The following is a 27,017-nucleotide window of genomic DNA, read 5'->3' on the forward strand; positions in this document are numbered from 1 at the left end:
GACTGCTGCTTACATTCAGAGATAGCCAACGTGTGTGTGTGTGTGTGTGTGTGTGTGTGTGTGTGTGTGTGTGTGTGTGTGTGTGTCTGATGAATGCTTTGGGTGAAAGTTCAATGTGTAAAAGTCTTTTCATTCTGCCTGTTTGCAACTCAATTTGTCATCTTCACAGCAAGTAGCAATCTACGCTTTTCATAATATTGCTGATATTCCAACCTGAACTTTCGGTTAGTTAACCTATCCCTTTTTGTAGTTCATGGGCATGGCATGTGGGTCATAAATTTCTTTTCTCCCCAATTTGTTTCAGTACCTCCTCAGTGCTTATGGAATCTACTGATCTAATCTACAGTGTTTTTCTACAGTACACTTTTCAAAAGCTTCTATTCTCTTCTTGTCTGAACTGCTTATTGCCCACATTTCACTTCCATGTACAATTACACTGTAAATGAATATGTACTTTCTACAGATGTAGAAAATTATGAAATCAACAATTTTATTATTAGAAAACAGAGCTCTGCCATTAATCATTCTTTTACAATCCCATTAAAGTTCTGTAGTTACAGGTAATGCACTTAGATACTACTACAAAAAGTTAGCAGTGATGCATGGTTGCCAGGAAAAAGAGTATCGGTCTTACATCTTATTTGATAGGGCATAAGAGCAGTACTTCTTGTTAGACTTTTTACATCTGGGATAAAAAAAGAAAAAGCGCAATCGTGTTACGTTAAGTCCGGGCATGTATATGCAAGAAATTAACAAATGAAGCATGCAAGCTGCACAAAATATACAATCTGTTAATGAAGATTATCAGACTCCAGTCCTCACCAAATTTGGAAGACCTACCAACATTCACTTTCCTATATGTAGCTCTTCTTCATGGAGGAGCTAAACACTTAAAGAGTTTTTTTCTGTCCGAGGTTGGCTTTCATTTTCCTGGAGTAATCCCTAACCCATTCTGAGTAAACTACAAGTTTGGTATAATTTATGAACAATGAAGCTTCTCACTGCTAGGTTTGTTAGTGTTCGTTGCTGGATCTATGGCACTCAAAAAGTTGTCACTAAATTAATGCAAAATAAATGTGATTAAAATGAGAAACTAAAAACTATACAGAAAAAAACTTAAGCTACAACTTGAATCATTCCCCCTCATATTTACTCACATTCACTCACACAATCATAGCTATTATAAATAAGGTAAAACCACAAAATAGCCCGTGCTAAAACCTGGACAGAAATACAAAAAGAAAAAAAATTTCAGCGAAGTATGGCTGGCTAAACAGTTACAAAAAGCTTGCATATGCCTGCTATTCTGACGACACACAAAAGTCTATTGACATATAATTTCAGAAACAGTTTTCACATTTCACACAATCTTAAAGGTTGTGCCACACTTGTTTAATCATCAGTAAAAACAGGAGCTGATTAGATGGTAAATTAAGCCTCTAACCTGCTGTTTGAATATAAAATAGCATCTGTTAAAGTGTGATATGATGAAATGTGTTGCAATACAAGCACAGCATGCTGACAGGGCCTCTTGCTGGACCCAGAAGCCAAATATCTTTACAGAGTGCCCTGCATATGCTCAAGAGAGAATGACTCCATTTTCCCTGAATGAACCTGACCTGTCCAAGTAGTTGCCTTTACCTGACGCACCTTTTGATACTTCATTCGGAGTCACTTTTGTTTCTACTGATACAATCATGACCACTGTACTACAACAGTGCTGTGACAGCATGTTAGCAGAAAGCAAATAGAGCTGTGGAATTTTTTGAACACTTTCCTGGTGACTGCACATCTCAACATGCCTACTATCAAGGGCCCACATTCATGTTTCTTACACAAGATGGCAGCAAGCAGCACTACAGCCACATTACAGGCAGTAAACCAGTTGAGCATTAATAAATTAATATTATCGATTCATGCCAATAACTGAGTACTATACTAAGAAATATCCTATAATGTTATATTTCTCACTTGGCAGCAAGTGTTTATGGTTCTTGCCACTAAAGATAACCTTAATTGTAACGATGTTCTATACAATTGACAGAAGGAGAGTATCTAGTCTTGTATTATTATTTATGGCATTTGAAAATGAATCTTAATAGAAAGCTTGAGACTGAATTTAGCACCTCGGACAGTGACCACGACTGTGATATTACATTATTGGATAGCAAAACTGACTACAGTTTGTGAGACGATTGTCATGTACTACCTAGTTGAACATCTATCAAATGAGCATGTATGTATATGCACCACTGGGCATGCTTTCTAAAAAAATCAAGACACATTACCATTAAAATTCATCTTTAAATTTTAAGAACATACATGTAAATGGTCAAATGAGTATCTACATTACCAAGAGACTATGCTGGAACCCAGTACCAGATGCAGTTTCCTATCTAATGGCTTCCAGAGGCAACAAACTTTTGATTTTCAATATTTAAAAGCTGTCATAATCTACTCATTAAAAGGTATAACCTTATGCTAAAAGTTTAATGCAACAAGACAACTACATGATTAGGAACTGTGTGTTTGTCTTGACTCAGCATATCTAACAGTGCGCAAACACCTAGACTTTATTCATACATTATTTGAGAATGAGAGCACTTTGCAATCGCCAACAAACTTTACACATTTCAAACCATTATTTTTTCAAGCTGCCCCCAAACCCCTTCCCACACCCCAAAACACAAAATGATGAAAGGAAAAAAGTTTATCACTTACTGTATTTTCGCTGTACATACAGTCACATTTCACCATCAGAGATGATGTTTTAATTTATTACTTCTTTACTACTCACTCTATTTGCAACACAGTTTACAGACAGTATCCACATACACCAGTGAATGTGCTTGCAAAATCACATCATTGTATGACTCAGTTCACGAGGTATGACATCATAGACAATTGAACGCATGAAACAATTGCTTCTGCTTGAAATAGGTGTGCAGTGAAACTTCAACATCAGGCATGACATTTTAATTTACTACTTCTCTATTACTAACTCTATTCACAACACACTTTGCACACAGTATCTATACATATCACTGAATGAACCTGCAAAATTATGTCATTGTACAACACACAGCAACAACGCAGGGACAGTATGTGGGACTGGGAACTGGCTAGGGATATGGAAACTTTTCTGTATTGATGCAGATGGAAGGAGCAAGGATCCATGGTGGTGCAAAAACGCGAAAAAATACGTAAGAAAGTAGAGTTACATCCGAATAATTACGCAAAAATACACCCAAATACGTATGAAAGTACAAAATGGATGCACAAGGGAGAAAAAGAAATGAAATCTGAGGAAGACGACAATAGTGGAAGGCCAAAACTCACTAAAATTGGCGAGAAGTCACAAATGTCAAAGTAGAGATTAACTAATCAATAATAAATATATGTATATTACTGTGGGTACCAGGTTTGAGGGTGGATAAGCATAGAGAAGGGGGATGGCAGATTGACTGAATGAGGTGTATTTAGTGGGTGCGGACAGGGATAGAACGGAGAAAGTGTTGGGGGTGGGGAGGGGTTCGTAGTTAGAGATGTAAGATTGTGTGGCATCGGCAAAGTGCGGGAGATAACACGCAAAAATACGGGAACTGATTATATCGGCAGGAGTAATATGGGACACAAGATGCTGCACCAACAATCAGCGTGGCCTTGAGGCCGTCTGTTGCGTGCGTCCAAGCCCGTTGATACAGTGTGGGTCGTAAGTAGAGCGCGCACTGCGGTTCATAAGGCAACAAGAGAAACACAGGAAAAAAAAGAAAGAAGGATGGACATTGAGTATAGCGATGCAAAAGAAAGTAGTTACAAAGGAAAACAGCGCAGGGTTAGGATCGAAGAAAAGCTGTTAGGGAAATATCAAACAATGGAAAATCCAGGACGGAATGTAACAATACAAGAGAAGGAAAGTTGCTACTCACCATACAGCGGAAATGCTGAGTCGCGATAGGCACAATAAAAAGATTCACACGAACATAGCTATCGGCCGTTAAGGCCTTTGTCAGCAGTACACACACACACACACACACACACACACACACACACACACACACGCGCGCACGCACGCACGTCTGCAGTCTCAGAGAGCTTAAACTACACTGCAAGCAGCAGCACCAGTGCATGATGGGAGTGGCGACTGGGTAGGGGTAAGGAGGAGGCTGTGGCGGGGAGGGGGAGGGATAGTATGGTGGGAGTGGCAGACAGTGAAGTGTTGCAGTTTAGACGGAGGGCAGGAGAGAAGGTGCGGATGGGGAGGGGGGTAAGTAGCGGAAAGGAGAGAATTCTCTACTTTGACCTTCGTGACTTCTCACCAATTTTAGTGAGTTTTCGCCTTCCACTATCGTCCTCTTCCTCAGATTTCATTTCTTTTTTCTCCCCTTGTGGATCCATTTCGTACTTTTCACACGTATTTGGGTGTATTTTTGCGTAATTATTTGGACATAATTCTACTTTCTTATGTATTTTTTTTTGCATTTTTGCATCATCATGGATCCTTGCTCCTTCCATCTGCGTCAATACAGAAAAGTTTCCTTATCCCTAGTCAGATTCCAGTACCACATACTGTCCCTGCATTGTTGCTTGGCTCATTAAATCCCCCCTATGGCCTTACCATCAAATTACCCATCTCTGGTTGCCACCCCTCCGTCCACAATGACCTCCACCTGTTCAGATTCCACCAATCCTTAGCCCCCACCAACATAGACCTGCAAAACCATATCAACCAAGCCCAATCCTCCTTGCAGTACCTTCTCTCCATCCGCAAAATTCTCCTGCTATGTAATACCAAATTCCGGGAATCCATAACACACATTGAAACTCTTGCCCTGCAGGAACTTAAGCAACATGCACAACGTAACCGCAAAAAGCTCTCCATCCTGCTCACACCCTACTCCCGCCTCAGAGTACCACTGTTCACCACTTCTACAGCAACCTCCAAACCTTCTCCACGCCCTCATAGCTGACAAACCCTGTCTCTCAGACCTACTACCCTTACCCCACCCTCCAAAACTCCCTCCAACCACCACACAGAACTCAAAACCTAAACAGACCCGCAGCACAGTCATGAATCTTTCCTCCAGAAGCCTTAGTCCCACAGAAATATCAGTCCTTTCCAAAGGCCTCACCTTTTGCCCCACCCCCAAATTCAACCATGCAAGACTAGTTAAAGATCTTCTCTCCTTCTCCTGGTCCCTACAGTGGAAACACTTCTTCGCCGCCAAGCCGACCAATCACACTCAACCAAAGACTAATATTGAACCTTGTCTAACTCAGTTCACTCCTCCATACAACCGTGATCCACCCCCACTGCCTCCAAACCAGCCCCTGTTAACTTTCCAGAATTTCTTATCCTCAAGCCTTGCCTCACCATCATTCCCTAAATCCCTCAACATGCATACTAACCTTACATCCGCAGAAAGAACCACAGTCCGCCATCTAAAAACTGATCCCAATCTTATAATTCTACCTGCAGACAAAGGCTCCACCACCGTAGATTTGAACCGCAAGGTTTACATGGCAGAAGGACTGTCAGCTGTCAGATACTTCCACCTACAAACCATGCCACAGTGATCCCATTCCAGCAATCCAGCAGGATCTCCAGTCACTACTCAAATCCTTAGGCCCATCCCAGAACCTCTCCCCAGAGTCCATCTCTCTACTTATCCCTACCACTCCCACCTTCCACATGCTTCCTAAGTCCATAAACCCAACCACCCTGGACGCCCCGTTGTGGCCAGTTACTGTGCCCCCACTGAGAGAATTCTGCTCTTGTAGACCAACACCTTCAACCTATTACCCGGAACCTATCCTCCTATATAAAATATACCAACCATTTCCTCGACCGACTCCACAGTTCCTTTCCCTTTACCAACGGTGCCCTGCTCGTCACTATTGATGCCACCTCCCTGTATACTAACATTCCTAATGTCCATGGCCTTACTGCTATCAAACACTACCTTTCCAGACGCCCTATGGATTCCAAACCAACAACCTCCTTCCTAGTCTCCATGAACAACTATATCCTCACCCACAATTACTTCTCCTTTGAAGGCATTACCTACAAACAAATCTGCGGTACGGTTATGGGCACCCGCATGGCACCATCCTATGCTAACCTATTCATGGGGCATCTAGAGGAATCCTTCCTGAAAACCCAGAATCCTAAACCCCTCACCTGGTTCAGATTCATTGATGACATCTTTGCTATCTGGATTGAAGGTGAAGACACCTTATTCACATTCCTCCAGAACCTCAACAACTTCTCCCCCATTTGCTTCACCCAACAAGACACCTTCCTAGACGTTGACCTCCACCACAGAGATGGCTACATCAGTACCTCCGCTGATATCAAACCTACTAACCACCAGCAATACCTCCACTTCGACAGCTGCCACCCATTTCATACCAAGAAGTCCCTTCCGTACAGCCTAGCCACCCGTGATCATTGCATCTGCAGTGACAAGCAGTCCCTCTCTAAATATACCGAGGGTCTCACTGAAGCCTTCACTGACCCTAATTATCCTCCCATTCTTGTACAAAAAGAACGTGCCTTATCTTTCCAATCTCCCACTACCTCCCGAAGTCCCACAGTCTGGCCACAGAGGAGCACTCTCCTCGTAACTCAGTACCATCCGGGACCGGAGCAACTGAATTACATTCTCCGCCAGGGTTTCAATTACCTCTCGTCGTGCCCTCAAATGAGAAATGCCCTACCCACTATCCTTCCCACCCCTCCTACTGTGGTATTCCACTGTCCACCGAACCTTCACATTACACTTGTCCATCCTTACACAACCCCTGCTCCCAATCCCTTACCTCATGGCTCATACCCCTGTAATAGACCTAGATGCAAGACCTTTCTCATACATCCTCCTACCACGTCCTACTCCAGTCCGGTCACTAGTATCACCTATCCCATCAAAGGCAGGGCTACCTGTAAAACCAGTCCTGTGATTTACAAGCTAAGCTGCAACCACTGTGCTGCATTCTATGTAGGAATGACAACCAACAAGCTGTCTGTCCACATGAATGGTCACCAACAAACTGTGTTCAAAAAACAAGTGGGCCATCCTGTAGCTGAACATGCTGCCAAACATGATACCCCTCATCTCAATGACTGCTTCAGAGCCTGTGCCATATGGATCCTTCCTACCAACACCAGCTTTTCTGAATTGCGCAGGTGGGAACTTTCCCTGCAATACATCCTACATTCTCGTACCCCTCCTGGTCTCAACCTTCGTTAGTCACTGTCCTCACCCATCAAACCCCTTCCCTGTTCCCACTCCAGCACTACACAGCCATCATTTCACTGCCACACCCAGTCTTTTAATTTATTTTTATTTTTATTTCTGTCCTTTCCGCTACTTACCCCATGCCCCCTCCACACCTTCTCTCCTGCCCTCCGTATAAACTGCAACACTTCACTGTCCGCCACTCCCACCATACTATCCCTCCCCCTCCCCGCCCCAGCCTCCTCCTTACCCCCACCCAGTCGCCACTCCCATCGTGCACTGGTGCTGCTGCTCGCAGTGTAGTTTCAGCTCTCTGAGACTGCAGATGTGTGTGTGTGTGCAAGTTGCACTCACATGAGTGTGCGTGTGCGTGTGCGTGTGTGTCTACAGCTGACAAAGGCCTTAATGGGCGAAAGCTATGATTGTGTGAATTTTTTTATTGTGCCCATCGCGACTCAGCATCTCCACTATATGGTGAGAAGCAACTTTCCTTCTCTCATATTGTTACATTCCATCCTGCATTTGCCATTGTTTGTTTGTATTAAATATTGAAATGTGTGAGAAACTTGCTATTGCTTAGAATGACGTGCACTCAGAATATATTAATCCAGTGTTTCACAATGAGAGCACTTAGCAACTTCTGACAAATTTTAAGCATTATTTCAAACCTTTTCTACACTATTTCTCATGCACAAGCTTAAAGTCAAATATTTAACACATCAGTTAATTTTTAAAGTAATGAGATGTCTCAACCTGCCTTATTCAAGGGAATTTGATTCATTAAAGAAACAGGGATTTACTGGTAGTCTCAGGCTGGAGAAAGACAAAAGCACAACACTTGCAACAGAAGATACACTGGTGTTCAAATAAACCTCAGTGAAATGGTTGCTACTCTTACTTTCTGACAACTCCATACAATGTTGCTAGCACAACAATCTAGATTGGAAAAAGAGAAAAAGAATTTTTAGAAAACCAAACTGCAAAAAGAGGGAAAGAAATTAACTTCCCTATAAGTTAATACTTTGTGCCAGATCAAATTCCAATCTGAGCTCTTGCCTTTCATGAACTATTATTTTACCAGCTAAGCTATCCAGACAAAATTAACAACTTATGTTTGCCTGAACCTCTCTTCTGCATTCCAAATTTTACAGTCTCCTTCACACCTTGCTGGAATATCAGTCATGGAAAAGAGGATATCACAGAGAAATTTCTAACTATAGTAGTTTCCACAATTAACACTTTCTAACTTTAGTAGTTTCCACAATTAACACTGTTTTAATTTGTCAGGTAGTTCCACAAAAGTGCACACACTGCTCCACAGGGAGAGATTTATTCTAGAGACCTTCACTTGGCTATTGCTAAGTGATTTATTTATGATACTCTGTCTTCCAGGAGTAATAGTCTAACAAAATACAGTGAACTACTTCAGATGCTATGGTCGACAGTACACTTAACTAAAAATAGTGTCCAGAGAAATAAGCACCATTGTGTAGTAAACATACTATGTATGATACTTATAGCATTACTTCTGTTGACTACACATAAAAACATCTTTGTAACTGTCTGTTAATTCTGTATAAAGGCCAACCATCAATTAAAAATTGCATGTGATTTAAGTAACTTAGCAAAGACAACACAACCAAGCAGTACCTGACACATCAAAAATTTTACACACGGGATAACATGCACAAAAAAAAAACCCAAAAATGGAAATCTTTCCCCAAAATGTGCCGCATAATGCAAAAATTTTACCTGTTAGCAGAAAAGTAATTTCATAAATAAACTCACAACATGTTCCCTAAACAGCTTTCTGCACAGAGTTCACCATTACCAAACTGCCTGAGCACATGAAAGGAAACAGAAGATCTAATCGTCTTGGGGATGCCCACTATCCAACTGTTAAGAATGCCCTACAGTATGATGCAAGGGACCCGAGTGCCTGCTACACCATGTAGGCTGCTTGAATTCTCCTATCTAGCATTAATTTCCCTGAGCTCTAAAGGTGCTGGCTCTCCATCACATCTCTGCATCCCAGCGGCCACCCTCCTGCCCCACCCTTTTCCTTTTCCTTCATTTTTTCATATATCAATATTATGAGACGGATAGTGGCTACTCACCGTATAGCGGAGATGCTGAGTCACAGAAAGGCACAACAAAAAGACTGTCGCACAGTTAGTTTTTGGCCAATAAGGCCTTTGTCAAAAACAAAAACACACACACACACACACACACACACACACACACACACACACACACACAGAGAGAGAGAGAGAGAGAGAGAGAGAGAGAGAGAGAGAGAGAGAGAGAGAGAGAGAGTGAGTCTCTGGCAGCTGGAGCTGAAGCTGGAGCAGCAGCGCACTGTAGGAGAGGCAACTGTGTGGGGTAAGCAGGAGGCTGAGGTGGGGAGGGAGAGGGATAGTAGGGTACGGGTGGGGGACGACAGTAAAGTGCTGCTGGGATTGTGCAAGGATGAGATGGGGAGTAGGGCAGCTAGGTGCAGTCGGGAGGTAAACGGAGGATGGGGGAGACGGGGGTAGCAGAAAAGGAGAGAAGTAAAAAGACTGCGTGTGTTGGTGGAATAGAGGGCTGTGCAGTCCTGCAATGGGAACAGGAAGGGGCTAGATGGAAAAGGACAATGACAAACAAAAGTTGAGGCCAGGAAGGTTACGGGAACATAGGATATATTGCAGGGAGAGTTACCACCTGCGCAGTTCAGGAAAGCTGGTGTTGGTGGGAAGGGTCCAAATGGCACAGGCTGTGAAACCATCATTGATTGAAGAGCATCATAGAACGCAGCACAGTGGTTGCAGCTTAGTTTGTAAGTAGCATGACTCGTTTCACAGGTAGCCCTGCCTTTAATGGGACAGGTGATGTTTGTGATTGGACTGGAGTAGGTGGTGGTGGGAGGATGTATGGGAAAGGACTTTCACCTATGTCTTTTATAGGGATATGGGCCATGAGGCAAGGGATTCGGAGCAGGGGTTGTGTAGAGATGGAAAAGGATATAGTGCGGGTTTGGTGGGTGACGGAATACCACTGTGGCAGGTTGGGAGGGATAGTGGATAGGACATTTCTCATTTCTGGGCATGATGAGATGTAGTCAAAACCCTGGTGGGGAATGTTTCAGTTGCTCCACCCTGGACAGTACTGAGTCACGAGAGGAATGCTCCTCTGTGGCTGGATGGTGAGACTTTTATACTAGCCTGGGAGAGTAATTACAAGCTGTAAAGGCCTCAGAGAGATCCTTGGTATATTTCAAGAGGGACCGATCGTAACTACCGATGTGACAGCCATGGGCAGGCAGCTAGGCTGTATGGAAGGGACTTCTTAGCATGGAATGGGTGGCAGTTGAAGGGGAGGTATTGCTAGTGGTTGGTAGGTTCGACATGGATGGAGGTACTGATTGAGCAATCTTTGAGATGGAGGTCAACATCAACAAAGGTGGCTTGTTGGGTTAAGAAGGACCAGGTTAAGCACACAGTGGAGAAGGTGTAGAGGTTCTGGAGGAATGTGGATATGGCATCCCTACCCTCGATTCAGGTCACGAAGATCTCATCAATGAATCTGAACCAGATAAGGGGTTTGGGATTCTGGGTGTTCAGAATGGATTCCTTTTGATGGCCAATGAATAGATTGGCACAGGATGGTGCCATGCGAGTGCCCATAGCCATACTGTGTATTTGGTTATAGATAATGCCCTCAAAGAAGAAGTAACTTTGGGTGAGGATATAGTTGGTCATGGCGACTAGGAAGGAGATGGTTGGTTTGGAATCCATAGGGTATTGGGAAAGGTAGTGTTCAATAGTGGTAAGACGATGGTCATTAGGAATGTTAGTGTACAGGGAGGTGGCATCAATAGTGATGAGCAGGGCACCATATGGTAAAGGAACAGGAACTGTGGAATAACTGGCTGGTATCTTTCATATAGGAGGGTAGGTTGCGGGTAATATGCTGAAGGTGTTGCTCTACGAGAGTAGAGATTTTGTTCAGTGGGGACACAGTAACTGGCCACAATGGGGTGTCCTGGGTGGTTGGGTTTATAGGCTTTAGGAAGCACATAGAATGTATAAGTGCGGGGGTGAGGAGAAAGAAGGACGCTGGGAGAGGTTCTGGGATGGGTCTAAGGATTTAAAGGGAGACTAAGATCCTGCCGGATTTCTGGAATGTGGTCAAAGTGGCAGTGTTTGTAGGTGGATGAATCTGACAGCTGCCACAGTCCTTCTGAGAGCTGGTGGAGTCCTTCTGCCAGGTAATCGTTGTGGTTCAAAACAACAGTCTTTGTCAATAGGTAGGATTATAAGGCCGGAATCAGTTTTTAAGTGGTGGACTGTGGATCTATCAGCGGATGTATGGAGAGTTTGCATGTTGAGGGATTTGGGGAATGATGGGGAGATAACGTTCAATGTTAAGAAATTCTGGAAAGTTAACAGGGGGTGATGTGGGGGCAGTGGGGGTGGATCATGGTTGGATGGCGGAGTAAACTGGGTCAAGCAGAGGTGGGTCTTTAGTTGAATCTGATTGGTAGGGTTGGCAGCAAAGAAGTGCATCCACTGCAGGGACTGGGAGCAGGAGAGGTCTTCAAGAAGTCCTGCAAGATTTAATCTGGGAGTGAGGCAAAAGGTGAGGCCTTTGAAAGGACTGATACTTCTGCGAGGATAGAGTTTTTCGGGTCTGTTTAGGTTCTGGATTCTGTATAGTGGTGGGAGCGAGTTTTGGAGCGTGGGATAAATGTAATAGGTCTACAAGACAGGGTTTTTCAGCTATTGGGGGTGTGGTTAGAGGTTGTTATAGAGGTGGTAGTCCAAGGCAGTACAGGAGTAAGCAGACGGGAGGTTTTTTTTTAAGGTAGCATTGCGCATGTTGCTCTAGTTCCTGGAGGGCAAGAGTTTCAATGTGTGTTATGGCTAGAGACTGTGGTCATGTGTGCGAGTTGCGTTTTGCGTGTGCGCGTTGTTATATGATGAGTAGCAAACTATCCTTTTCATGGATTTTCCATTGTTTGATTTTTTCATTTGTACATAACTTCAAAATTTAGTCAATGACTAACTATTACTTTTCCCTCTTCTCGTCCCCCTCTCTATGTAGGTTTGTTTTTATGTCTGCTTTACTCACTTCCAATTTCTCAATTGCACTATTCATTCCACTTACTACCTGTCATCCCTTAATCCATATTTACTTGTAAATGTGCTTCCATGATCTATGGATTGGGCTGCCACAGTGCTTACCAATAATGTTTTAATACCCGACTCACTCTCACGTATCCCGTGTCCTCACAACTCACAACTGGTAGACAGAGTAGACTGGGGGACAGAGTGACTGCTCCTCCTTTCCAAACTTCCCGAACATACCTCTCTCCCCTCTCTGAAAAAGGAACTAACATTTCCAAAAATTATGTACTGTTTTCCTACTTTTAAATGCACCTATTGGTATACATGGATCAGGACAACAAATCAACTGACTACTAGTTATTTCTAAGACAGCAACCACGGCAACACCCAATCAGAGAATAAGCTCGGTCACACCACCTAGCCTTCACTGTTGTTGTACAGCTCTGCTACCTCAGCTGGTAGCTGTCACAGTCATTTGCAGATGGCATTTGTTATCAGTAAGATGACAAATATGCTTCATTGTCACTGTTCGCATTGTTTCTCTGTGTGACATGTTTATTTTACATGACAAAATGTCCTAAACTAGTTACGAAAGTGTACAAGAAAATGACGAGACTGAAACTTCCTGGCAGATTAAAACTGTGTGCCAGACCGAGACTCGAACTCGGGGCCTTTTGTGGGCAAGTGCTCTACCATCTGACCTACCCAAGCACGACTCACGCCCCGTCCTCACAGCTTCACTTCTGCCAGTACCTCGACTCCTACATTCCAAACTTTACAGAAGCTCTCCTGCGAACTATGCAGAACTAGCACTCCTGAAAGAAAGGATATTGCGGGGACATGGCTTAGCCACAGCCTGGGGGATGTTTCCAAGCCCCGAGTTCGAGTCTCGGTCCGGCACACAGTTTTAATCTGTCAGGAAGTTTCATATTAGCGCACACTCCGTTGCAGAGTGAAAATCTCATTCTGGAAACATCCCCCAGGCTGTGGCTAAGCCATGTCTCCGCAATATCCTTTCTTTCAGGAGTGCTAGTTCTGCATGGTTCGCAGGAGAGCTGGCAGAAGTGAAGCTGTGAGGGCGGGGCATGAGTCGTGATTGGGTAGCTCAGTTGGTAGAGCACTTGCCCGCGAAAGGCAAAGGTCCGGAGTTCGAGTCACAGTCCGGCACACAGTTTTAATCTGCCAGGAAGTTTCATATCAGTGCACACTCTGCTGCAGAGTGAAAATCTCATTCTAATGACAAGACTATTACCACTCTGCTAAACAAACCCAACACTGCATGTGACTGCATCTAGAACAGAAAAGGTCAGTTATTGCTGCCACAGCCATATTGTGTGCACAGATAAATGAACAAACAACATCTCCCTCTCCCATGCTCAACTGTCTATCACTCTGTTGATCGAAGTGAGTTCATGGAATTTCGCCACTTGAAGGTACATATTGGTCAGCTATTCACATCCTTATATTTCTGCACAGGACTTACTGCAGAGGATAAACATATATGCCTCAGTAACTGCATTACTGTACTCATATTAGTGAGACCATATAAAAATTCGTAATTATGGACTGCAACAGCATACACATCATCTCAAGAGGAACACTTCTGCAACAAATTGGTTCTTGGGTATTGGACACAGATCATCAATGTTTTGAGAAGAATGACACCTAAACCAAAGTCAAAGTAAATCCATAAATAGGAGAGTAATATGGATAACAAATTGACTTAACTATCAAATATGATAAGACTGTACTTTTGTAAAAGAAGAATAATTAACTTGAAAAACTGTAAAACTATAAGAAGATAGATACAATTGGGTGGCCATATTTACCATCAGGAAGCAAAATTCTAAGCACAGCTGACAAAACCAAATAAAAGTACAAAAAAACTATCCTAGCCTTTTGAACTGTTAGGCTCCTCAAGAGCAGAAAGAGGGATACGTTGTGGAAAAATAAAAAGGGAGGGGGGGGGGGGGGGGGGGATGTCAACAGGTGACAGGACAAGAGGGACCCAATTGTTGTGAGGATGAGGGGAGATACAGTGTTGTTGTTTTTTTTTTTTTCCTCCAGGGACTGTTGAATATGAGCCCTCATTATGAAAGCCTTATTCATGCAGATTCACATGAAGACATATTTATGGTATGCAAGGGACAATATCATAGCATTCCATTATCCATCCAGTTTCACACACAAAGATGAATCGGTAGAGTATTTCAAGTGATGAACACGTTCTACATAACAATTTACTTTTTCCTAACATAGTAGCCTTTCAGGCACACAAAATGTCTGACCCCCTCCCCCCTCAATTGTTTCGAACTAGTCTGTGAAACGAGGATGAATGCCATTAACTTTTTATCTTTCAACTGTCATAATTAACCATTCCTAGGCAAAAAAATGTTTTACAAAATTTCACTGTAAGTGGTACAAAATTCTATTTGGAACTGTTCAGATTCTAACGGTTAGTTTCTGATAGGAAGGGTTAAGGAATGCCTCCATGTAAAGCATGATTGTATTTTAGCATTCCACAATGACCAAACATTTTGTGTACTTTATAAGTTCTACGTTTTTAACATATCTGAAAGCAAAGTAATGTAATTTCCTTACACTAATATGCTTTAAATAAGAAACTTAACGTACGGTAGTCACCTTGTCCATTGACCAAGGTAAAAAGTACTTTGTCTTTATCAGGTGTCGCCCCCTTCAACGTGATTGTCACAGTAGGCTCTGCACCATTAGGTTCCATGACTCTCTTGATAGTAACCATCTGTGGTCCTTGCTGCGTTGCTGTGACAGCTGTTATACCATCAGACTTATTCTGAGAAGCAGAAGCAGCCACATCCGCCTTCTTAGAATTTTTTTTTTGTTTCAAAGATGAAGAATCTGTTGCATCTGAAGAGGCATTTGTACTACCAGGTGTATTCACAACAGTGATAGTCACTTCTGGAGTTTTGTTCTGAATTTCTTCGAGTTTAAGCCTCTGGGCCTCTTCTTGGTCCTTTCTTTCCTTTTCTTCAAGCTGTAAAATATGAAGACGTTACTACACATATATTTTGAATATTATTTTACCTTGAAAACAAATCTTCAAAGAACATGCAAAATATCACCTGACAAAAAAAAAAAAAATTTGGATTTATGATGTATCAGTGCCACAAATATATAAATTCTTAACTTTCATAATTAACGAACAATTAATCTTTGATCTGAAATAAAATTTACTCACTTCATCATCCATTTAAAAAAAAGCACTGTTCCATGAGACTAAAGACGACATACAGAGTTTTGCATTAAACTGACCATGGTTGTTAGATCTGATACGATTGTCTGGTCATCTCACACCATATGGCATAAACTGGAGGTACTTAAGTTTTGTTGTACAGTTATACTGACTCACAATTTCAAGAAAGAGGTATCTGCTCTAGCTCTAGAAAAATATATGCAATTACACACACTTCTACATAATCAATTACATACACTTCTAAATAGTCCAATAAAACTAAAGATGGCTGTTAAGAACAGGAAATCCTTAGTCACATCTTAGAGAAGATTACAAGAACCATCACAGTAGATGTTATCATCATATCTACAATATACAAAAAGTAAAGCCATTGCAAAGAAATTATCTCTGTACAAACCTGCACATCAATGATAAAAAGTACACAAGCATTAGTGTACATATCTTTGTAAAATTCTTACTAACATGCAGATATGCCGCCACTACAATGAGAACACTTTCCATTCACAGGAAAATACACCACATTGGCTGGTCCACCTTATAAAAAAGAAAGTCTAAAATATACATTGCACCAAATGCATGCCCAGCAATGGAGGTGGACAAATAGAAAGTGTAGTCATGGTCCAAGTACATCACTGGCAAAACTGAGCAAGCAAGTAGCCTATGGCAGAGCAAACAGTCACATGAACAATCAACATGTGCCATGTGTGTGCACAAATCAATATGTGGAACTCTTACAGAAATACTCTGGAGAATCACTGATATTCCTACAAGAACTACACTGAAGAACCATTATCCAAAATATACCTCTGATCAGTGAGCATTTGACATCCACACAGATACCAACTTAAGGCAAATAATGCCAGCTCTAGTGTGAGTATGCAGAACACACATTGTATGCTAGTAAAGTAAACCATGATTCACACACCACAGCATGTATGAAATAAACGAAGTATGGCCTCACGGACCAGAAATCCACATGTACATCAAGACTCTTCCTTTCAGGCAAAACAAGCAGCTCACCATAGAACAATCCGGCACATGACAACCAGCATACTGGGCACGTAAGTATACACCCATACACATCATCAAATTCATCAAAATTTACAATTACACAAAAATTATAAAAACACATTTTAGTACAGTCACAAGAGTATTTTTACAACTTTTACAAAGTTTTTTGGGCTATTTAAGACATTTTCCAAAAACCTTTAAAAATTTGAAAAATTTAAGACAAATTTATTTGGAAATACAATGTAACAAACCTTAAACCGATAGGTTGAATCTGTACTATACATCATCCACCCATAGACACCCACAACTACCAAGTATGAGAATGTGACACCTGTAAATAGTCCCAAGTTTCCATGCTGTAATAACATGTAACCAATGAGAAGGAAATGACAGACAAGAACCACTGCATTTACAAATGTGTCCCCCTTATCTCCTCTATAAATGGGTTGTTACACATTATATGCAAATGTCTAAATATCCTGGTCTGTTGGTACACCACATTGTTGTCTGACATCAGGAGCAGCTGCTAACAGATGTATTTATAAATGCAGCTTCTTTGTGTGCCTGCAAGACCCAATTTTCCAAATAAGTATGTTTTAAATGTTTTGAATTTTTACAGATTTTTGGAAAAGCCTGAAACTGTTTAGATAAAAGTTTGTACAAATTGTAAAAAAACTTTCACAATTGTGCTAAAAAAGGTTTTTTATGGTTTTGTGTAATTGTAAATTTTGACGAACATGATGTGTATGGGCATGTACTTATGTATCCAGCACACAGGTTGTTATGAGCCAGACTACTATCTGGTGATCAGGTTATTTCACATGAAAGGGAGAGTCTTGTTATATGTGTGGATTTCCGGTCTGTGAGGTTTGTTTATGTCATCCACGCCATTATGTGCAAATGTGTACTGTACTAGCGTAAGATGTGCGTTCCACTACTTCCACTAGAGCTGGCAGTATTTGCCTTAACCTGGTACCTATGTGGATGTCATATGCTCAGTGATCATATGGCTCACTCTGCCATAGGTTACTTGCCCACTCAGTTTTTCCTGCAATGAAATGGACCACAACTGCACTTTCTATCTGTCTACCTTCATTCCTGGGCACACAGTTGGTGCAATGGATATTTTATACTTTCTTTTTTTTGTATTTGACAGTACAAAGTGGTGTCATTTCCTATTAGTGGAAAGTGTTCTCCCTGTACAGTGGTGGCATATCAACGTGACTTCTGCCTGTCATAATGCCTAACAACCAAGAGTACTGCAGATGCCATTTCTTTTCATAGCATGACCTCTCTGGCTGTCATCTGAAGCACCCTTATAGAACAGTGGTACGTTCATCATATTCTATGCCCCTTTTTTTGCATCACAAGCCATCCTGGGCTTACAGTTCCCGCACTTGGTAAGAGTTTCCACTACTTGTCTTCATGCTTGCCAAACCCTACTTTGGCAAGCAAGATCACAGGATCTCAACCCAACTGAGAACATTTGCAGCACTAAAGTCAAAGCCCTCCAACCAGCCTGTGATTTCTGAAGATCTAAAGCACCCGTTCGACAGAATTTGGCAATATACTCCCAGGACGACATCCGACATATCAACCAGTTCCAAACGAAATAACTGCTTGCATAAAGGCCAGAGGTGAACCAACACATTATTGACTTGCTCAATTTGTGTAGATCTTTCTCTTGAATAAATCATCCAATTTTTCTGAAATTATAATCATTTGTTTGCCTGTACAAGTACGTCACATCTACAGAATTGCACCTCATTTGGATACTTACTTCATAGTGCATTTTTTTTTCTTTTTTGTCTTAAAGTGTAATAAATAGAATGGGAACTTAAGAATGCTTAGCTGTCCATATTGCTGAGGATTTATAATGAAAAAAAAAACACACTTTGAAACTCCTAAAACAACCTAGTTCAGTCACAATTGCACTTTGAATCACTGAAAAACTTGGAGAGACAAATCAGTAAGTTGCACAGTTTCATTCAATAATGTCATATGGAGTAATGTTCTGGGGTAACTCATCTTTAGGACAGAAAGTCTTTCTTGCTCAAAAGTGTGCTGTATGAATTATATCTGGTGCTCGCCCATAATCATCTTGCAGACATCTGTTTAATGAGTTGGGCATTCTGACTACTGCTTCATAGTATATTTATTCCCTCATGAGGTTTCTTGTAAATAATCCACTACTGTTCAAAATGAAAAATGATGTACATGATTACAACACCAGAGAGAAAATGACATTCATTACTCCACATTTAAGCTGTCATTAACACAAAAATATACGCAACAATGCTGCAACCAAAATTTTTGACCAGTTACCCAGTGATAGCAAGTGCCCAAGAGAGAGAAAAGCAACATTTGAAAACAAACAAACAGTTTCTCCTTAACAATTCCTTCTATTCCATAGAAAAATTTATATTATTGTAGTATGTAAAATGTGTGGGTAGGAATTACTATAGTGGCCAGCACCAAAGTAGAGTCCTCAAGGCCACAGCCACTGCCTGCCGCCAGCAAGGATTGCATGCTGTGATTCGCCCGCCTCTCGGCTTTGTTGCCATGTGGGTACCATTAGTGGTGTGAGCAGATGAAAGCTCAGTGTTACCATGCTATATCGAGTGTTCACATCTGATCTTAGAGTCTTACTGTCTTCAGACAGGTGCTTTGACGTGTGTTCGATGGTGAACAACAATGCACCAGAAAGTGCCTACTTGTAGTACTCCACTGGTCGGCATACGTAAAGGGCGGAAAGACATTAGTAAACAATCGGAAATTATCAATCTAATGTACTAGAGTTTTTTATTGATCTGACCGACAATGAAGAAGCGAGGAATAGCTTAAATTTTGCGCAAATTCATAAACTTACTGCTAACGTGTGTGGTGTCTCCAAGTCAACTGTAGGCCATATTAGCAAATCTGTGTTATTGGCAGAATCTCCAGACATGAATGAGTGTTTTGATTCTCCAAGAAAGGGATACAAACGTGAATGGAAATCAACTGACTTTGACGACTTTAACAAAGAGCTCGCGCGTAAAAGTGCACTTGGATATTACGACAGAGGAGACGATCCAACGGCTAAAAAAATACAGGCTCACTTCCATGAAAAAATTAATTACTCAGGCTCAGAGACCTCCATTCTTCATCTTCTCTGCTCCCTTGGTTTCCGATTCAAGAAGTGTAATGACAGATGGAAATTCTTAATGGAACGCAGAGACATTGCAGCAGCAAGAGCAAAGTTTTTGCGTACAATGCACTTTTTGTGTGCTGAAGACACCAGGCCTGTAGTGTACTTGTATGAAACTTGGGTTTCACAGAACCACACCAATAAATATATATGGCATAACTCCAAAGAAAATGGTGGTTTGAAAGTGCCTACTGATAGAGGTGGCTGATTAATCATTGCCCACACTGGTTTATTAACCACAGGCTTCATACCAGAGGCCAAACTTGTTTTTCGTGGTGGGAAAAGTTCTTGCCAATCTGATTACCATTCGGAAATTAATGAAGAAGTTTTGAAGAATCGGTTTATTCGACTCTTGTCTGTGCTGGAAGAAGGGTCAATTATCATGACGGATAACTTCAGATACCACTCCATTCCGACAGAAAAGCTGCCACATTCAAATTGGCGTAACACAGATATTATTGAGTAGTTGAAGAGAAAGAATGTTTCATTTTCAGTCAATAAAACGAAGGCTGAACTCCTGTCTCAGGAAGAAATCATAGGTGCCAAAAAGACTTATGAATTAGATCAACTGGCAAACGAAATGGGACACGTCTACAACCGTATCACTGCCAGTATAATCCCATTGAATTGATATGGGCCCACATAAAGCAAGAAGTAGCGAAAAGAAATACTACTTGCAAACCTGCTGATGTCGAGAAGCTAACACATGAAGCTCTTGACAATGTTACTCAGCAGGACTGGGAGAGGTGCGTAAAACACACAGAAGCACTGCAAGAAACTGGTTTCTTGGGTTTAAGAGACACCATAGTGGAATTTGAAACCTGGCTGAAACGAGCAACAGTGAATCTGGAGACACGGAGCCAGAAGATCCTTCAGTTTAGGTAAGTGCCGTCTATGTAAAAAGCTGACTTGATTTAAATGTCTGTCTATTTATTTCAATAATAGGGGATATACTGCGAATGTTTTACCCTTACAGTAGACATCTGATAAATTTATCACAAGCGGTAGCAATTAGTTTACTCGACAGTAACTGTCAATTAAAATAAGATTGTCAATTCTGCATTAATTAACAACAGTTTTTCCTAAAAACCTGTACTGAATGTCTTTACATACAGATATAATCTTACTGTATTTGGTTTAGTTGTACATTCAAAATTTAACTCCTTTTTTCAGAGAAGGATTTACTGGCTGTTTTGTAGTAAGAGTAACGCAGTTCATAAAATGACAAAACGTTGTGGTGCTTCTGTATCGACTGTATATATAAACAGTGCAGTAATACCAGAACAATCCCAGCACCTACTCTGATTCTCCGACAAGAGCATAGAAGTCTACGATATTTGACGACTTTAACAGAAAGCTAGAATGCAGAATTGTATCCAATGGCTTGAGAAATAGAGGGCAATGTCCGTGATAAAACTGATTATTCTGGCCAGTCCACTTCAATGCACTGTCTTCTCCACCCACTTGGGTTTTAATTTAGAAACTGTAATGATGGAAGAAATTTGTAACACGAGACAGGGACATGCTGTAGTAAGAACGAGGTTTTTGTGTACCAAGCACATATTGCATGCTGAGAATAATAGGCTTACAGCAAATTTAGATAAAACTTGTGTTTCACTAAACCTTTTGAACAAGTATTTTGCTCGACTTCAGTGAAAATATTGGCTTCAAAATTACTACAATTACTTTTGCGTAGCGTATATTGGCATTCTCAGTGACGGGTGCAATGATGAAAGACATGTATTAGCAGCCAGTAAAATATTTTCGGGGAGTAGGGAATATTCTCAGTCATATTAAAGCGAGCTGTCCAAACAAAACTATTGGTGACGGCCCACAACAACTCGCATGCTGCTGCACACGGAATATCGTGGAAGTAATCTGACTCTGTAAGTTATACGATACGATAATGATACCTGAAATGTTGCCAAAATAAAAGACGCAGCATATGCATCTATAAACTTTGAGGATGTTCATTTTTTTTCCCCAGTCCATTTACATTAGTAATTCTGTTACTACCACAGGTTGAAGTAAAAAATTATTTTCCTCCAAAATTTCTTGTGACAATAGTTTTCATCCCCCCCCCCCCAAGCTGCTAGTGAGAATTTTCTTTTGGAAAGTACTCCATCATATTCTACACTAAAAATAGAGTTGCCCAATATATTTTTTATTTTTTATGAACATCTGAAATTATCATTATTATTATGACTTACCAAGCAAATGATCTATGGAACACGAAACTATCTAACTCCCTTGGCTATCGGCATGAGCATGTGCACAGCCTTCAGAAAGTGTCTTGAAACAATTTTATCATAAGTTTTCAAATAACATACTTTACTATAACCATCCTAATGTTATGGACAGGAAGATAAGTTCAGTAATTAAGGTAGGTGTGTGTGTGTGTGTGTGTGGGGGGGGGGGGGGGGGGAGGGGGGGGAGAGATCTCAATTAATGCAGTTAATCGAGTTTATCACAGAACCATTAATCACACAATGGCCCAAAGGGCTATATAGAAAAACAACACACTGAAGAACCAAAGAAACTGATACACCTGCCTAACATCATGTAGGGCCGCCACGCACATGCACTAGTGCCGCAACATGATGAAGCATGGGCTCGACTAATGGCTGAAGTAGAGATGGAGGGAACTGACACCATGAATCCTGCAGGACTGTCCATAAACACGTAAGAGTGCAAGGGGGTGGAGATCTCTTCTGAACAGCACGTTGCAAGGCATCCCAGGTATGCTCAATCATGTTCATGTCTGAGTAGTTTGGTGGCCAGTGGAACTGTTCAAAATCAGAAATGTGTTCCTGGAGTCACTCTGTAGCAATTCTGAATGTTTGGGGTGTCACACTGTCCTGCTAGAATTGCCCATCTCCATCAGAATGCACAATGGACATAAATGAATGCAGGTGTTCAGACAAGATGCTTACGCACATGTCACCTGTACAAGTCGTATCTAAACGTATTGGGGGTTCCGTATCACTCCAACTGCATATGCCCCACAGCATTAAAAAGCCTTTACCAGCTCGAACAGTCTTCTGCTGACATGCAGGGTCCATGGATGCATGAGGTTGTCTCCATACCCGAACACGTCCATCCGCTCTACACAACTTGAAACGTGACTCGTCCGACCAGGCAACACGTTTCCAGTCATCAACAGTCCAATGTCGATATTGACAGGCCCAAGCGAGGCATAAAGCTTTAGGTCACGCAGTCATCAAGGGTAATACAGAGTGGGCCTTCAGCTCCGAAAGCCCATAACGATTATGTTCTGTTGAATGGTTTGCATGCTGACACTTGCTGGTGGCCCAGCACTGAAATCTACAGCAATTTGTGAAAGAGTTTGCACTTCTGCCATGTTGAACTATTCTCTTCAGTCGTTTGTCCTGTTCTTATAGGATCTTTTTCCGGCCGCAGTGATGTCAGAGATCTGATGTTTTAATAGATTCCTGATACTCATGGTACACTCATGAAATAGTCTTCAGGAAAGTCCCTGCTCCATCGCTACCTCAGAGATGCTGTGTCGCATCGCTCTTGCACCAACTATAACACAATGTTCAAACTCACTTAAATCTTCACAACCTGCCATTTTAGCAGCAGTAACTGATCTAACAACTGCACCAGACACTTGTTGTCTTATATAGGCATTGCTGACCACAGCGCTGTATTCTGCCTGTTTACGTATCTCTGTATTTGAATACGCATGCCTATAGCAGTTTCTTTGGAGCTTCAGTGTAATGCAACCCTAAAGTGTCACATACACTGGCTATCTAAGAGTTAACAGGTGCAGCTTCTCTGACATCTTGGTTGATTTTAACAATCTCAATTTTACAGTTTGTAGATAACCTCATCCCAAATGAAATTTGTTTTTAAGTATTTCATTGGACACCAAATGTCAATGGAGGATGTCACAAACACAATCTTTTTAAATGAAATTTTCTATACGCTTTCAGTGCAGTGTATTCCAAAATATTCTACTGTAATATTTGGTTTAACAATATCTATTAAAAAAGCACAGTGAAACACAGGGATTAAGCAGTACCCCAGCAGCAACTGAGTAGTACTGATACGTTGAGTAGCAAATAGAGTTGTGAGCATGGCACACCTGAAAAAAAAAGCATCTTGGGCAATGAAGACATGCCAACAAGTGTTAACCCATCTCTCAGTGTCTGCTGTGGTTATCGACTGCATCAGGGAGCCTCAGGAGTATGCCATGTAGGAAAAGTATAAATCCATAATAAAAACAAGAGGGAAACAATAAAATGTGTGAAAGAATGCTCATAAATCTGCTCTAGTGAGGAATACAATGTAACATACCTTTCTTTGTTTTTGCCTGGCTTTTTTAGCAGCTTTCTTGGCATCTTTACAACGTCCCTCAATGAAATCGAGAAGAGCTTCAAGATCACGCGGATCTTTCACGTCTTGCTGCTGACGCTGCTGCTGTTGTTGCTGCTGCTGCTGTTGATGATGATGATGGTGGTGATGGTGGTGGTGGTGATGCTGGGGGTGGTGGTGGTGATGGTGGTGGTGAAATTGTTCCGGTTGCTGCGGCTCATTGTGCTGACGATGTTGCTGTTGCTGTACATTCTGCTGAGTGTGTGGTGACTCCTGCTGCTGCTGCTGCTGCTGTTGTTGTTGTTGTTGTTGTTGCTGCTGCTGCTGCTGCTGCTGCTGCTGATGTAACTGTTGCTGTTGATGTACTTGTTGCTGTTGCTGCGACTGTTGCTGCTGCTGCTGCAACTGCTGCTGCTGCGACTGCTGCTGCTGAGCTGGTTTCTGTTGTTGCTGGTGGGGTGTCTTGGAGGAAGTTGGGGCATTGGAAGCAGGTGCACCTACACTTGTTGAACTTACACTCTGTGATTTTTCAGACCGTACACTTGGTGTTGCTGAGTTTGTGGCTGCTGTTGTTGGAGGTCCAGCTGCACCAGCTTTGCGTTTTGCCTTCTTTTTTGTTAACAGCAAACGCAATCGCTCCCTCATTTCCTGATAGTTTCGGCTTACTGGTGCAACTGAAGGCTGCAATAAAGAGTTTAATTTTTCAGAATATTTTCTTACTGTATGTCACAAAAAAACTTATGTTGAAAACAGTAACATACAAATAATAATAATAATAATAATAATAATAATAATAATAAAGATTGGGTAACCAACAAAAGGATTATGTTACATGAGTTGGGGCGTGGATTGTCAAAAGTTCAAATGTGGTAGGGAAGTTAGAGAATCTGAAAAGGGAAATCAAAGGCTCAATCTACATCTATAAGGGGTCAGTGAAGTGACACGGAAAGAAAACATGGATTTATGGTAAGATGAGTATAGGGCAGCAGAAAATGGCATAATGGGAGTGGGATTAGTTATGAATAGGAAGGTCGAGAAAAGAGCATTTTACTGTGAGCAGCTCATGACAGGGTTGTTCTTATCAGAATCGACAGCAAACCAACACTGACAACAATAGTTCAGGTATACATGCCAACGTTACAAGCTGAAGAAGAAGAGCGAGAGAAAGTATATGAGGATATTGAAAGGGAAATACAGTATGTTAAGGGAGATGAAAATCTACTAGTCATGGGGGGCTGGAATGCAGTTGTAGGGGAATGAGCAAAAGAAAAGGTTACAGGAGAATATGGGCTTGGGACAAGGAATGAGAGAGAGGAGAAAGACTAATTGAGTTCTGTAGTAAATTTCAGCAAATAATAGCAAACACTCCGTTCAAGAATCACAAGAGGAGGAGGAGGTATATTTGGAAAAGGCTGTGTGATAAGGGAAGATTTCAGTTAAGTTACACCATGGTCATGCTGAGATTCCGAAATCCCGATACTGGATTGCAAGGTGTACCCAAGAGCAGATATAGACTCAGATCACAATGTAGTAATGATGAAGAGTTGAAGAGATACGCTTTTCAGTCCTCTAGGCTATAGGGGTGGCAATGAGGGATAGTTAAGTAGGCAGTACAGTTGAAGAGGAATGGACATCTCTAAAAATGGCAATCATAAAAGTTGGAAAGGAAAACATAGGTACAAAGAAGGTAACTGTGAAGAAACTGTGGGTAACAGAAAAAATACTTCAGTTGATCAGTGAAAGAAGGAAGTACATAAATGTTCAGGGAAATTCAGGAATACAGAAATACAAGTCACTGAGGAATGAAATAAATAGGAAGCACAGGGAAGCTAAGATGAAATAGCTGTATGAAAAATGAGAAGAAATCGAAAAAGAAATGACTGTCGGAATGATTGACTCAGCCTATAGCACAGGAATTCCACTGTTCAATGCAGATGAGAGATAAGATGGGAGGAATTTTTTTTTTTTTTAGGGCGCACAACTACAATGGACATTAGCACCCAGACTAAGTTAGGAATGCACCGCGAGGCACAAGGTTAAAACAGCAACTAAAAGGGACAATACTATAAAAGACATAGACAGGCAGAGGATTTTAAAAAAAAAAAAAAAAAAACAGCATAATCAAATGTCCTTAGACAGGTTTGTCAAGTTGATAAAACGAAGAACGCGAGCAGCTGCTCCTGGGTCATCCACTCAAATGGCATCCAGAGTACATGGCAGGCCAAGATCCAGACACAGTGTATTAAAATCCGGACAGGACGTTAAATTGTGGCGGACCGTCAGCAATTGCCCACATGGGCAGAACGGCGCCGGCGCAGCCGTCAGCAGATGGCGATGGCTGAACCGGCAGTGTCCAATTCATAACCGGGCCAAAATGACCTCCTCCCGCCGAAAATGGCGTGAGGAGGACGTCCAAGCCGCGGGAAGAGGTTTCAAGGCCCGAAGCTTGTTGTCCGGAAGCGCAGCCCAATAGGCATGCCACAGCGATAAAATGCGCCAACAAATGACCCTGCTACAATCTGATGGAGGGACACAATAAGAAACTGTCCGACGCTGGAGGACCGCAGCCTTGGCCGTGGCATCTGCAGCTTCGTTCCCAGGGATACCGACATGGCCAGGAACCCACATAAAGCAAACGGGAGAACTGTCGTCCACCAGCTGCTGAAGAGAGCGTTGGATCGGTGGCGGCAGATGTAAAGAACAGCCTGGTAGAGGGCAAAGAGCTCAGCTGTGAAGACCGAACAATGGCCATGGAGCTGGTATTTGAAACTTTGTGCCCCAACAATAAAAGAACACCCGACACTGTCATTGGTCTTAGAGCCATCTGTATAAATGAAGGTCGTATTAATGAACTTCGAACGAAGTTCGACAAAACGGGAGTGGTATACCGAACCGGGGGTAAC

General features: G+C 41.8%; 1 protein-coding gene across 2 annotated transcripts in view; it reads right to left on the reverse strand.

The window, feature by feature from the left end:
• Positions 1–27,017, reverse strand: part of LOC124794677 (protein FAM193A-like) — a 225,302-nt gene that overhangs the window by 66,994 nt on the left and 131,291 nt on the right. The window contains exons 15-16 of one of the 2 annotated variants that reach the window (XM_047258212.1): positions 24,097–24,795; positions 14,990–15,359 (exon numbers count right to left, since the gene is read on the reverse strand). In XM_047258212.1, the coding sequence (XP_047114168.1) occupies positions 14,990–15,359; positions 24,097–24,795 (1,069 nt within the window). Of the gene's footprint in view, positions 1–14,980; positions 15,360–24,096; positions 24,796–27,017 lie in introns of both variants that reach the window. The other variant, XM_047258211.1, reaches the window with a different exon arrangement.

The sequence above is a fragment of the Schistocerca piceifrons genome, chromosome 4 (genome assembly GCF_021461385.2).
Source record: "Schistocerca piceifrons isolate TAMUIC-IGC-003096 chromosome 4, iqSchPice1.1, whole genome shotgun sequence".
In the NCBI taxonomy this organism is placed as follows: domain Eukaryota; kingdom Metazoa; phylum Arthropoda; class Insecta; order Orthoptera; family Acrididae; genus Schistocerca; species Schistocerca piceifrons.